Source organism: Gymnodraco acuticeps, unplaced genomic scaffold (genome assembly GCF_902827175.1).
Source record: "Gymnodraco acuticeps unplaced genomic scaffold, fGymAcu1.1, whole genome shotgun sequence".
NCBI lineage: Eukaryota > Metazoa > Chordata > Actinopteri > Perciformes > Bathydraconidae > Gymnodraco > Gymnodraco acuticeps.
In genome coordinates this window covers 62,881-77,194 of record NW_022990111.1, presented here as the reverse complement: position 1 = coordinate 77,194, position 14,314 = coordinate 62,881, and the positions used below count along the sequence as shown (strand labels likewise).

Genomic DNA, 14,314 nt, shown 5'->3' with positions numbered 1-14,314 from the left:
TCATTTAGCACTTTTAGGCAGCTTTTAATATTGTTTGCATCCTTCTGGTTGCCTTTAAAGGCCACACACCGCTGCTTGGTTTCAGGACAGAGTTCAAACAACGTCTTTTTAGAAGTCTCGATCCATTCGGAATCGAAGGTGTTAGAGGCTACAAGGACTAGCTCGTCCTGGGTCATAGTTTTAATTTTAACCGCCAGGAAGTTGAGTAACTCATCCTCTACAATAACTAGGGCCGTCAACAGTCTTATATATTGTAGGTTTTAGTCGAGGCCGGTGGTTTGAATCGGGAGCTACCGAGCCATAACACACACCATCAGCCATCTTGGATAGAGGGGGCTTTGTTAGTATATAAGTGCTTTGTTAGTATATAAGTGCTTTGTTAGTATATAAGTGCTTTGTTAGTATATCAGTGCTTTGTTAGTATATAAGTGCTTTGTTAGTATATAAGTGCTTAGTTAGTATATAAGTGCTTTGTTAGTATATAAGTGCTTTGTTAGTATATAAGTGCTTTGTTAGTATATAAGTGCTTAGTTAGTATATAAGTGCTTTGTTAGTATATAAGTGCTTAGTTAGTATATAAGTGCTTTGTTAGTATATAAGTGCTTTGTTAGTATATAAGTGCTTTGTTAGTATATAAGTGCTTTGTTAGTATATAAGTGCTTTGTTAGTATATAAGTGCTTAGTTAGTATATAAGTGCTTAGTTAGTATATAAGTGCTAGTTATTTTGTTTTCTTTTTTCTGTTTTGTTTTTTGTTTAATGAGCGTTTTTCTTTATATTTTGATCAGTGAGTCACCTTTGAGCAGAGCCGTCAGGATGGACATCTCGATGTCCTGCTGTCCCTCTGAGCCCATCCTGAACACCGTGATCTACACACACAATAAATAGAGAACAATCTCCATTATCAGCGTCATTAAGTTAATGAGGCGTTACATAAAGACTACATTACCCAGGGTTCATACTAGACACCTGCAGTCTGATGTATCTATGTAGCAGATGATTCTATCTATCTATTCATCTATACATAATAACAAGTAATATGTTTACGTCTGGCCTACCAGTGCCCTCTTCTTCATGCACTCCATCACCATGAGGAAGATCTGCTGCGCCTGACTGCGGCTGTAGGTGAACGTCTTCTGGATGGTGACCAACAGCTGCTCCTTCACACTGTCACTCAGCAATCTGAGGAAGAGGAGGAGGAAGATCAGGGAGATTAGAGAACATGTATTGAAACCAGTTACTGGTTAATAGCCAGTGAAAAATAACAAAAGACACAAAACTGCTGCAAGAGTCCAGATCCCCCAATCATCTACCAGCTCACCTTAGACCAGGACCCTAACAAGCAACCACCTTCTAAACCTTCCTGCAGACCCCCAACCACATTCTTCAAGGACGGAAAGCAGGACGGTTAGTGGACTATATATTGGTTCCTCACCCGTCCTCTCCACAGTATCTGTGGGCGAAGGAGATGATATCGGAGGCGCGGCCGCTGCCGTCACAGATCACCACGGGAACCGGAGGCTCCTCCCTCAGACTCTCTAACACGATGGAGATTACATTAGGACCCCCCTCCAGGATCAGACACACCACCGGGACCCCCTGACCCAGACCTGGAGGAAACACTTGGTCAGTAAAAACAAGTTGAATGGACTGATGTCTTCAATATGTTGATGTCTCAGATGTTTCAGATGTCTCAGATGTCTCAGATGTCTCAGATGTTCCTGGTCCTCTAGAGCAGTGGTTCCCAAACTCTTTGTGCCCAAGGCACACCAAAGGACAAGTAAAAATCTCAAGGCACACCTATTGTGCAAAATAGCCCTTATAACACGTGTTATCACTCATATCATGTAAAATATCTGTAAATGTGCATAATTATTTACTAATGCCAAATAAAATGTGACAAAGACAACTATATTACTCGTGAAATATTTATTAACGAAATATCTCAGAAATTAATTTGAAACTTTATCAAATTAGGTTTCATCAAAGCAGCAACACACTCATTTAAACCAGACAGGTCACAACATTAAAAATGAGGCAAAGCAAACTCAGCAGAAATTCAGCACAGAGAACTGTCAATGCAAGGAAGCTGCACTGCATGGTCCTGAACTACACATTATAAATGTAACATTTCAGCAATCAGCATTGAAACATGTGCTATTGGAAATATTTTGCCGACTTACAAATTAGTGAGATACATGTGCCTGTCAGGCGCGCAGAATTTTTTTATCCTTGGTGGCACTGAGGAGAGGGCCACTCACAAGTCCTGCTCAACAGAGAGCCGTGACCTCCTGTTGTTCTTCATGTAAATCAGAGTAGAGAACGCCAACTCCAGAGATGGGGTCGTTACTAAAAAAAAGTAATATATTACACTACTTCGTTACTATCTACATAAAGTAACTCGTTACTTTACTCGCTGAGCACGTACAAACTGCGCATGCGTGAGTGGCAATAACTTTCCTTACCAGCAGGCGGCGGTAGTGTGTATTTGTCATTCAAAACAGGCAACAACCGGAAGACAGAGAAGAACAGACTGCGTGATATAAACAAACAACAAATAGCGTGTGCGGTAGCTTCACCTTAGCATGTGTTCTTTGCAGGTGTTGTTGAGGTTTGACCACGTGGTGTTTCCAGCAGTGGATAACAGCTTCTGGCCTGGACACAGTTTGCACCTCACCGTCACATTCCTGTCTATTCTTCGGACCAACTCAAAATAATGGGCATACCTTCACCCCTCGAGAGTTATCGCTGACTCAGCCATGTTTATGCAGCACTGCACGTGGAGATGTGGACGCGCAAGTCGCACAGATTACGTACATATAAACCTACAAAGTACTGACATAGTAAATTAAAAAATAATTATTTTTGTGTAGTTGTATATTGCAATAATAATGTATGGTTGTCACAAAATCCCACGGCAAACCCGGACTTGCTTCACGGCACACTAGTGTGCCGCGGCACACCGTTTGGGAACCACTGATCTAGTCCAACACACACACACACACACACACACACACACACACACACACACACACACACACACACACACACACTCACAGCAGGAAATGAAATCAAGATTAAGATCAAAAGCAGTTCTTTGGTAATAGGAGGATAATACAAAGCGAGAGTGTGTAAACATTTTTAATCAATGATTTTATCACCGAGCACAATCTTGATTTTATGTTTTTAACGGAAACTTGGATTGAACAAAATAACAGTGCAGCTGTTCTTATCGAATCAACCCCTCCCAACTTTAGTTTTATGAGTCAGGAAAGAATGCATAAGAAAGGGGGTGGAGTTGCTATTCTGTTCAATGATTCCCTTCAATGCAGGAAGACATCGTATGGAAACTTTGATTCTTTTGAATATGTGGCCCTTCAGCTGAAATGCTCCTCTCGAGCTCTGTTCCTAAATATCTATAGACCACCCAAATACTGTGCAAGCTTTTTTGATGACTTTACTGAACTGCTGTCTATAGTGTGTATTGACTTTGACCGTCTAGTCATTGTTGGTGATTTTAACATCCATGTTGACAACCCCCAGGACAGAGGGGCTAAATAACTGTTCTGTGTTCTTGATAGCTATGGACTGACTCAGCATGTGACGGAGCCCACGCACAATAAGGGGCACACTCTGGACTTAATTATCTCAAAGGGTCTGAATATCTCTAAGGTTGTGGTGACTGATGTTACACTCTCTGATCATTCCTGTGTGTTCTTTGAGAGCTCTATTTCTGTTCACAAAAATGTTAAAAAAGAGGTAACCACAAAGCGATATTTAACTGAAAATACTAGGGAAATGTTTACTCAGAATTTTTGACTGGGAAGAAAATATCTCCATGGAGAAAGGCCATGACCGTGAGAGCAGAAAAAAGAGAGTGTCGAAAAGCTGAACGCTCGCGAGTGTGTGTGTGTATACCAGTGGCGTAGCCACCATAGGGCCAGGGTGGGCCAGGGTGGGCCCAGGCCCACCCAGTTTACTCATTGGCCCGCCCTGAGAAAGCTTCGGTGTCATTTAAAAAAAAAAAAGTTTTTTATTTTTTTGTATTATTGTATTATTATTATTATAAAAAAAATTATTCACCCATTGACAATATCCAAGAATTCAAAGTGAAATTCAAGTGAACAAATATCGAATTTAATTAATGTTGTATGTGTTTTATCCTCTGAACCGAACTCATTTACAGTAAAAACTGATTGTTGGTTCCGGCGCGCGCCATAATAACGTGAGAGAGGCAGAGAGCTGCCTGAAAAATAAATGATGGCTCAAAGTTCACTAATGAACTTTGTTTTTTTTTAAAAAGCGATCTATACGATCATTTTCTGATAACGATGAAATAGCCCCCGCCTCCCTCTCCCCACGTCTCCCTCTCCCCACCTCTCCTGCTGCTGGGCTGTCAGAAGAAAAACAATGTTATCGGAAACTCTGCCGCACTGTTCCCTCGTCCCTTGGAAAAGGCGGAGAGGTGGGTGTTTTTCATTTGCTGGTGGACAGTCCGGAGAGATATACACAGGGTTGGGTTGTAACGGAATACATGTAACGGCGTTACGTAATCAGAATACAAAAATGAAGTGTATTCAGCTGGCGTTACATTTTAAAAAACGAGTAATCTGATTACACTTTCGTAAAACTGAAGTGAATACATTTTGGAATACTTATTGGAATTATTGGTGGAAAAGTTTCCTCAGAAAATGTAATATGCATTGCCGGCAGAACCAGGCCCGGCTCCAGGACGAAATGACTGAGGGGGCTGATAAAAAATACGAGGGGGCGATTTTTTTTTCACAACAACGAAAAATCCTGGCAATGTAATGAATTGACACACCAAGCGTTTTTCCTTCTCACTGCTATTCTGGATTGACCCCTCTCATTCTGTTATTTTCCTCTGATCTTTAACGATAGATAGTATATTATCAGATGGCTGCACTTTGGTTAACAGACTAACATTGATCTCCTCAATGTATAAATTGACAGGCTCAGTAATTATACCATAACCGTTTCTCCTCTATCCCTTAACTCGTCTTCCTATCAGATTTACTATCTACTCTATATCAGGATTAAAAAACAAATTAATCTGGGGATTTTTTATTTCCAGGATTGAATGTTCAAATCAAGGCCTAAAACCTGGCATTTCATAACAAAGTGACTAATATATAAACCAAATGTAATATTAGATCAAATACTACACCAAATGGACAGTCCCCTGGTTTGTCTCTAACTGCCATGAGAAAAATCAGATCAATGTTCCAAAATCCGTCACTAGATGTCGCTCATTGTCCCGATACGGTCAGAGCCGGCCCGACCCATTAAGCGATATAAGCGGCCACTTAGGGCCCCGCCGCCAATAAGGCCCCCCTAGCAAAAAAATGAAAAAATAATAATAATCTCAGTACACCGTCGCCGTGATAAGTGTGTTTAATTAATTGTGTTAATATGTCTAGATTGCCTACTCTCAAAGTCATGTATTATATTATTGAGTGAATCATATATAATACATTAACCGTGCTTTACCTGCACCTCATCATGACACTAGAGAGGACGGCAGGACTGACGGCAGGATTGTAATTTCCCGTGTTCAGTGAATTCAAAGGCAAGACACCACCAGACCAACCAGAGAGTTGAATGGAAATGTAATTGCTATAGCAACTCCAACAATTGGCCTAGCAACGGCTTAGCAACCCCATTGTTTTGTTATGAAAATGCATCTATATATATTTATACACATTCTCGCGAGATCTATCAGGGGTCGTCGTAAGTTAAAGCGTGAACTGTTGGCTAATGTTGTTATAATTCTCAGTATGTGAACACAGATCGAAAATGGAAAGATTTCTCACAAGTCAGGCGTAAACGACCGCGATCTCCAACGGAGCCGGACATCCGTGTGTGGGTGTGTCTGTCTGTTTGCGGTGTGGTTAAATGCCACAGCATGCCAGTTGAAACAGTGAACGATCGTTATTGTGTACTTGTATGCTTAGGGTGTAATGGTATTACATTACATGTCACTTGTTAAACACTTTTATCCAAAGCGACTTACATACTCAATACTGTGGGAAATCCCCACAGGAGCAATTTGGGGTGAAGTGTTTTGCCGAGGGACACGACGACATGCTGACTGCAGTGGGGTTTGAACCTGTGACCCCTTGATCCGAACACCAACAGTCAACCCACTGCACCACACGCCTATTATACAAAAATATTGTAGGAGCACAGAAACAGTGTTCAAATGTTGCTTTTACCAACTTATGTTGGTCGTGCTTACCTTGCAAAGTAATGTTATAAGTGTCAAAGGAATGTTTTAATGTAAATATTAATCATATTATTGTAGCGTGTCCAAGTTAATAGTTATGTCAGTTATCAGATGTGCACAGTTTAGTACATTTGTAAAGTTATTTAGGCAATGTTGTTTGTGGGAGTTAGTGAAAGACCGCCCCTTCCAGGTGTGTGTGTGTGCGTTTTCCGGTGTGTGTGGAGGGAGTACGAGACGGTAGGAGTTGTGTTCGAGTTTGGGAAAAAGTCATAATGAGTGTTATTGATTGGTTCTGTAAGGTGTGGCTGTGGCCGTCAATAGGCCTACCAGAAAATAAAGAGAACATTTTCGACATTGAAGGCTCGTGATCTGTGATTTTGAATAGCTACAATATGAACAGGCTCGTGCTTGGCCCACTGGTATTATTTGTTTATTTATTTTGAAAATTAACTAGCAACGCCGTGCTGTCATATAGCAACTGCTAAGCTACTGCAGCAAACAAATCCTGGCGCCGCCCATGCTGCCTGCCCACATATCTGATCTAAACATAGTAACGTGTGTTGGGGGAAATAATTATTTAAAGTTATTTAATAATTGTGACATTTTTTTTACTTTTCGATGGGTGAATGATGCTCAAAGTGAGGGGGCAAAGAATACAACTGAGGGGGCAATGCCCCCTTTTGCCCCCTTGTGGCGCCGGGCCCGGGCAGAACTGTGTGCACACTGCACAGCGCTGCAGCGTGTCTGTGAGGCCCCGCCCCCGCACGCAGATGAGAAAGAGAGATCTCTTTTAAAATATAATGAAAGTTAGAAACGGAGATGGTTAGATAAAAATGTGCAAGATAACGTTTATGTAGCATTTCTTTATTGTCGAAATGATGACATTTATAACGGGATCAAATCAAAGTGAATGGCCTGCTGCTGCTGAATGCATGGGGCAAGTGACTGGAAACAGTTTTAAAAGTTATTACATCGTTTCAGATAATAATAATAATAATAATAATAATAATGATAATTCATTCTATTTAGGGGCGCCTTTCAAAGCACCCAAGGACACCTTACAATTCATAACATATTCTGAGGAAAGGTTTTAAGACAGAATGCAGTCCGGGTGATGTATTGTATGTGGGGTGCAGAGAGAGAGCTGTCCAGAATGACACCAAGATGTTGTGTTTGAGTTCTTGATAAGCCATTAAAACAGTAAAATAAGTGTCTCCTGTTCACCGAAACATACCCATCTGTTATGGAAAAAGAAAGTATTCTAAAAGTAATCTGCCACCGGTACCGGCGGGGATTGTTGTTAGCTTCTGATGCGCAGAAGAAAAATCTGGCCAACCCTATTTTTTACAGGCTCACCCTAAAGTACATTCCTGCCTACGCTACTGGTGTATACGTGTGTGTGTGCGTTTGTGTGTATTGTGTTTGTTTCCCGGGGAAAACCCTCACGAGAAACACCGGCTGTTGTTATGCCTGCTGTGACGTTAAGTTACTCCGCTCTCCGCTTGTAATTATGCCGAAGCTTCAAAGTTGTATTTATCATCTGAATTTGCCGAAACAAGTTTAATATTCTGAAAGCCAAGACTTTGTTTAATTAAAATCAGATGAAAACAAACTGTAACGGACCCTGCCGTGTTATCTATGATTACTATACTCTTACATTCATAATTTCAGCCGGAGGGAGGGGGGGCGGCGCTGCGGAAGAGCAGATTACAAGCTTCAAAAATGTATTTATCGTGTGATTTTGGAAATAAAAGTTTCATATTCTGAAAGCCAAGACTTTGTTTGTTTAAAATCAAACAAAACACCCGAAATGAGCCGTTGCGACTTCCGACTGATTTCGATAGAGCGGGTCACATATATCGATAAATGTTGTTTTGTCTGCGAAACAATACATTTAGACTGCATTCATTGTTTTGGATAGTGCAAACAGGTCACGCACCTTACCTTACTGATTTGCAAAACCCATCAGACGGTGGGCGGGGAAAAAAACGTGTTTGTCAGAATCGTCACTTCCTATACTGACAGTGGAGGTCATAGATATATATAAACACTAGATGGCTCATGGGAGATTTTCCAGCGTAGCTGACCGGCTGCCATCTTGCTACAGTCAACAGTTACTCTGGTACGCGTTATGGTAGCTGTTGTGAGGTGAGTGATCTGCACAAAAATACTCTTAACTCGCTGAAATCTTGACTGATTTACAAACGGTTTGGTTTATTATAAACATTATTAGCATGGCTATGATACAAGTTTCGAACGCAATTAGACACCGAGAAGGAATGAGGAAGCAGCGGGGGTTTAAAACTCTCTCCTATTCACTGTTGTGCAAATCATCATGACACAGACATATTGAAAAGTTAAGATCACAACATGATATCCAATGCAAATATAGAGCAAATGATGCTGCTTTGTGTCACTGCATTGCATGCTGTTAAAGTGTCATTACCATTTTATTGTAAACTAGGGGTTCCCTGTAAAATCTTAGGCCCTTTATAGCAGCTCAACAAGCCTTGCCGTTTTTCTTTTAATCTTAAGCATGTTTCCGAGGCCCAATCCAGCTCTCATTCCCTGAGGTGGCACAAAGGCTAGATTTCATACATTTCATCTGTCTTCTTCAGTCTAAAGTCACTTCATGTACATTATAAGCCTATGAAAACGCTGGTACTATTTGGATTGCTGCATCAGTGTCAGCAAGGTCATGACTTTCACCGGGTATAGAAGCAACGGTGTCTTCCTCCCTTTTCAAAGTCATATTTATGCCTGCCTCACTTTTGTTCTTTCAAGGGGATTTTCCTAAATGTGTTCTTGAATTTTTTCATAAAGGTCACCTATTATGCAAAATCCACTTTTGCATGTCTTTTATAGATACACATGTGTCCCCTCTGTGGAAAGAGATTCTGAAAGTTTCAGGAAGAAAGATTTGCTCACTTTTTGTCCTGATCCATTGCTATCAAAACCTGTCTGAAAATGAGCTGATCAGATTTTGGCCACTTTGTGATGTCATAACGATTTTGTGGCTTGTGTAACCATTAGCCAATCACCAACCAAGGTAACCCCCCCCCCACCCACCTTATCCCCTGAATCTCCTCCTAGAGCACCATTGTGTTCTTTTTAACCAAATATCTCTCAGAGGGGCGTGGGGAGGGGCTCCTTTTCTTCATCTGAAGTACCAGAATCAGCACTTTTGAAACAGGGCTGAAACAGAGAGGATTATGGGATACTACAATGCAGGATCTGTTTGGTATTTGGAGCCAAACACTTCAGATACATGTTTGTATATATCCGAGACCTATCATATATTGATGAAAAACAGTATAATAGGGGACCTTTAATTTGTTTGTCCCATTTTTTGTAATTCATTGTACAGTACATATTTTAGTTATTGGTTGTATCAGAAGCAATGTGATTGAGGAAGTTCAATGGCTAAATATTAAGAGTAGTGGCTTTTGGATACTATATATATTCCTAATGTAGGAACAAGACTTTTGTAATATAAACGTATGTACTGTGTCTTGATTTGTTGTCCTTTTATTTGCATTTTTCTAACCAAAATATAAACATATCTTATTACAACTTTACTGAACATTGACATTTCCATACTCAAGGTATGTTCAGAGCACAATGTGGTTATTGTGGATAGTTACGGGAATAGGTTGGAATCTTGTGTTACAGGTTGTCTCCATGTTGCTACAGGCACACACACGCAAACACACACACACACACACACACACACACACATACACATGTATACATCACTTCAGGGGACATTACATTGACTTACATGCATTTCCTGGAGACTTATCCTAACCTTAACCATAACCAACACATGCCTAACCCTAACCCTTACCCTAACCCTAACCCTAATCCTAATCATAACCCTAACCAAGTCTTCACGCTCAAATTAATGATTCCCCTCATGGGGACCTCCAATTTGTCCCCATAAGGGAAGCCAGTCCCCACACGTGACTATGTAAACATATTTAGGTCCCCAAAAGTATAGTAATGCTAGACCACACACACACACACACACACACACACACACACACACACACACACACACGCTCACACAAGTGTATGAAGAGTGTCCAAAAGCGAAAGCATTGGTGAATGGGAACAATTGTTGATTGTTCATTATGTTATTATGAGGGGCGTGTACAAGGAAGCAGCATTTTAAAATGACGAGAGGAATGAGGCTGCAATGAGGGTATAAAACTCACTCAGATTCACTCTCCAGAACATCCTGACATAGACTTAAAGGTAAGATCTTAACATGATATCTAATGCAATATGCAGCACATTTGTATTTTACAGAATAGTATGCAAGTTAATAGCAGTACAATAGAATTAGATTTTGTGCATGTGAACGACCATTTTCTGTTATCTCTTTTTATTTATTTCAGATGGAATTTGTGCTTCTCCTGCTGATGGTGACAGCATGTGCTGCAATAACTCAAGGTAAAATAAAAGATATATTCTTTATTTAACAGAGGAATTAAATAAGGGAATTTCAAAGAGAAGCACGTACTGTACACAGTATATTTTAAAGTAGTAGTCTGAAACAATCATATTTTTGCAAAACGGGAGGAAACGGGAAATGAATGTTTAAGTGTTTGAACCTTATTGGAGGATTTTGTTCAACTCATCAAAACGTTTTTGGAAAGACGCAATCAAGGAGTGTAGTGTGTGTGTGTGTGTGTGTGTGTGTGTGTGTGTGTGTGTGTGTGTGTGTGTGTGTGTGTGTGTGTGTGTGTGTGTGTGTGTGTGTGTGTGTGTGTGTGTGTGTAGAAGCACTACATATTGTGAAATCATTGTAATATTTTACAGTGTGTGTTTACACAAGCACACACACACACACACACACACACAAACACACACACACTGTAAAATATTACCATGATTTCACAATATTTAGTTGTAATATTTTACAATAAATTACTGTTTTACCACTTTACAGTCTTTACCTGTAATGTTCACAATATAATACTGTAATTTTGAATTTCACAGTGAAATCAATACAGGCACAGTTAATTACTGTGAATGTACAGGATCAATGATTACCAGGATTTCACAACATGTTACTGTATTATTTCACAGTAACATACTGTATTCAGACCATCCTCTGTGATAACACAACAAATTAAGTGATTTTCTTGCTTTCATCGCTCTTGCTTGGCTTTAAATACTAATTTCTTTCTTTGGTGCAGGTTTTACTGAAATTGAAAGGGGCACCGCTGCATGTGCCTTCAAATAAAACGTTGCAACATATAAATCTATGTAAAATTGAAATGGTTGTCTTGGCTTATAGTTTTCAGGTGCTTCTTGGGCATTAACCCTGAGACGGGCTCGAAAGCCAAAAAGAGGCATGGCAATTTAAACCCCCATGTCAGCACATTCTTTAGAACAATTGTTGACTTCGAGTGGATGTCTAGACATGGGTTACGTGCTCCCCTCCTTGTTTTCTTCTGTCTCCCTGCTGCAGGTGCACCTGGTCTGCCCCTGGCTCCGCCTCTGCCCAGGTGCACCTGGTCTGCCCCTGGCTCCGCCTCTGCCCAGGTGTTCCAAATTCCACTCAGCCGTGTATATATAAAGAGAAGCTGGAGGAGAAGGATGTCTCGCCTGTCCTAACGCCGGGAGACACTCTCCTTAGAATACCTCTTTGCCATTTTGAGCTGTAGGCCATATTTTTGCAGGTGTCTTTATGTTTAGCCTGGAGGACCTGGTAATCTAGTTTTCGTGGCTTTATTTTGTTTCCCATCAGGTTTATAATTGATTTTTGGTTAGGGGGGGAAGTTCTAGGTCCTACGGCCCGTGGTGTGGCTGGCTCGGGTTCCCTCCTTCTGTTTGTTCCTTTTGGCCACTCCTCCAGACCTCTTTTTGTTTCCCGTTTCGCTTGTGTGAGCAAACGGCTGATTATCAATAAATGCTTGTTACCAAGTACCGGTTATTGCGTGTATTCTATCATGTTGCGGGTCTCAGCACCAGCCACTACGCGGAGTAGAGGTTGGGGCCGTAACAACATGTCCAAGACACTATGAAATGTACTTTGCACTTCAATGGAGTAATAAAAAGGGCATTTTTCTTTGTTGATTGAGCTGATTGAATTGTGTAGTTATGGTAAAATCCCAGTGAACTAGTCAGATTTACAATATATTATCGTATTATTTACATTTTTATATTTACAGTAAATTACTAGCTACTGTGTTGCATTACTTCTACAGTAATAGTGTGAAAATAGAGGTAATTACTGTAATTCATGTACAGCAAGGTACCATAATATCACAGCTCTGTACTGCTATATCACAGTAATTCCATGGGCATGGCAACTGGAAATTCACAGTATTTAGTTGTATTTTTATTCTAATTTACTGTAAAATATCTACAGTAATGTACTGTGAAATATTTACAGTCAATTACTGTGAAATATTCACAGTCAATTACCGTGAAATCCATGCAACTAGTAGCCAGTAATTTTACAGTCAAACATTTTACAGTGCACTGTAAGTTACATTAACCTTAAAAACCTTTCATAATATTCCAACTGCACATCGGGGTTGTTACCACACAAAATAATGTATTTCTGTATTGTAAAACTTTCACAAACATTTCACCTTTATTTTTATTTTTTTGTAGATCTCTCCGGTAAAATGTTTACCTTCCCTCAGGAAACCAACACAGCTTATGTGAAACTGACACCAAAAATAGTGGATTTCGGAGCTATAACTGTCTGTCTCAGGTAGTGTGCAAAGTGCAAAGCCAATGAACATATGTTTATAGAGTATAACTGAAAATGAACATATTCCATTTTTCTTTTTTTATTCCTGCAGGACCATTACAGACCTCAACAGGAACTACGCCCTTTTCTCTCTGTCTGCAACATCCTCTCATAATGCTTTTCTCATATTCAAGCCTACTACTGATGGGATTGAAATCTATGTCCATGATCAAGCTGAAACATTTGGGGGAGAGGACTACAAAGTGAACACGTGGCACTCAATATGTTCTACATGGGACTCTGTGACCGGTGTGGCACAGCTGTGGCTAGACAACAAGCCCTTCATTAGGAAATATGTTGGTGGAGCAAGAATCAAAATGCCTTCTATTATCATTGGACAGGTAAGTTTAATTTATAAGTAAAATAGTTGATAGAATTCCAGAAATGTCTCTTGATTGGTTCAATTCTGATTCATTTATTCTGTGAAGTACTGATTGTAAAACAAAACATTTACTGCATGGAAATGTTTTGTTCACAGCTCACTACAGAAGCACTTTCTATCAAAGCTGTTATCTTATCAGTCTGATCATTTTACAGGAGCAGGATTCCCATGGTGGAGGATTTGACAAAACACAGTCTTTCGTTGGCATGATGTCTGATGTCCACATGTGGGACTACACCCTCTCCACCTGTGAGATCCAGAAGTACATGCTTGACAGAAACCTAACTCCGGGTAATGTGCTCAATTGGAAGGCGCTGGACTACAAAACCTACGGAAGAGTGCTGACAGAACAAAAAACCACTTGCTCATGTACAGAATAAATACAAACAAATATATAAATGTCATACTCCTTACAAGGCTTTTTCTTTTGAGTATGAAATTCAAACACCCTGTAAACCCGAACAGTGGCATTAATCAGCTTGATCAACACAATTACCTGATTTCTGACCACCATCTTAAATGTGTGTGTTTAATTTTCTTATTAAATCTGCAAATTGTTATTTGTAATTAGATGACATTTGTGATATATCCTTTTGTCTGGCATGTTTGCTGAAACATGTATGACGCTCTTCCTGACAGTTCATTAAAAATGGCACATTCTACAGTCCTGTCTCCTGGCCGTCATTCTGACTTAAATCATTTAACAATCTTCATTTCTTTGCATTTATTCAATAGTTTTGACATTTTATTATTATATCATGGTCTTACCAGAATCAATGTTAATACAAAAGTTCAAGAACTAGACCAATAGAGAATGGCTTGTGACTACAACTATTACGTCTATATATTGATCCTTATTTTGTGGGTTTTTCACCCAACATTTTATAACTCCATTGCATTTTTGTTCACAAGCC

At 40.0% G+C, this 14,314-nt stretch overlaps 2 protein-coding genes across 2 annotated transcripts in view; one reads left to right on the top strand and one right to left on the bottom strand.

Moving 5' to 3' along the window:
- Positions 1-772: 772 nt before the first annotated feature.
- The window catches only part of LOC117546341 (transient receptor potential cation channel subfamily M member 1-like), a gene marked incomplete at its 5' end in the record, with an annotated part of 74,208 nt that continues 60,666 nt past the window's right edge, over positions 773-14,314 (bottom strand). Inside the window, 3 exons of the mRNA XM_034216549.1 lie at positions 773-868; positions 1,058-1,181; positions 1,435-1,609. Of these exons, the coding sequence (XP_034072440.1) occupies positions 773-868; positions 1,058-1,181; positions 1,435-1,609 (395 nt within the window). The remainder of the gene's footprint in view (positions 869-1,057; positions 1,182-1,434; positions 1,610-14,314) is intronic.
- Positions 10,315-14,064, top strand: LOC117546343 (C-reactive protein-like). The gene is made up of 5 exons (XM_034216552.1): positions 10,315-10,503; positions 10,647-10,701; positions 12,877-12,979; positions 13,071-13,359; positions 13,556-14,064. Exons 2-5 carry the CDS (start codon positions 10,647-10,649, stop codon positions 13,778-13,780), a joined length of 672 nt encoding a protein of 223 aa, XP_034072443.1. The 5' UTR covers positions 10,315-10,503; the 3' UTR covers positions 13,781-14,064.

Bases quoted from the DNA above. Each gene is read 5' to 3' on its own strand.
- LOC117546343 (XM_034216552.1), top strand. From the start codon at position 10,647: ATGGAATTTGTGCTTCTCCTGCTGATGGTGACAGCATGTGCTGCAATA. The intron at 10,702-12,876 runs GTAAAATAAAAG...ATTTTTTTGTAG, and splicing joins ATGTGCTGCAATAACTCAAG to ATCTCTCCGGTAAAATGTTT. The intron at 13,360-13,555 runs GTAAGTTTAATT...ATCATTTTACAG, and splicing joins CTTCTATTATCATTGGACAG to GAGCAGGATTCCCATGGTGG.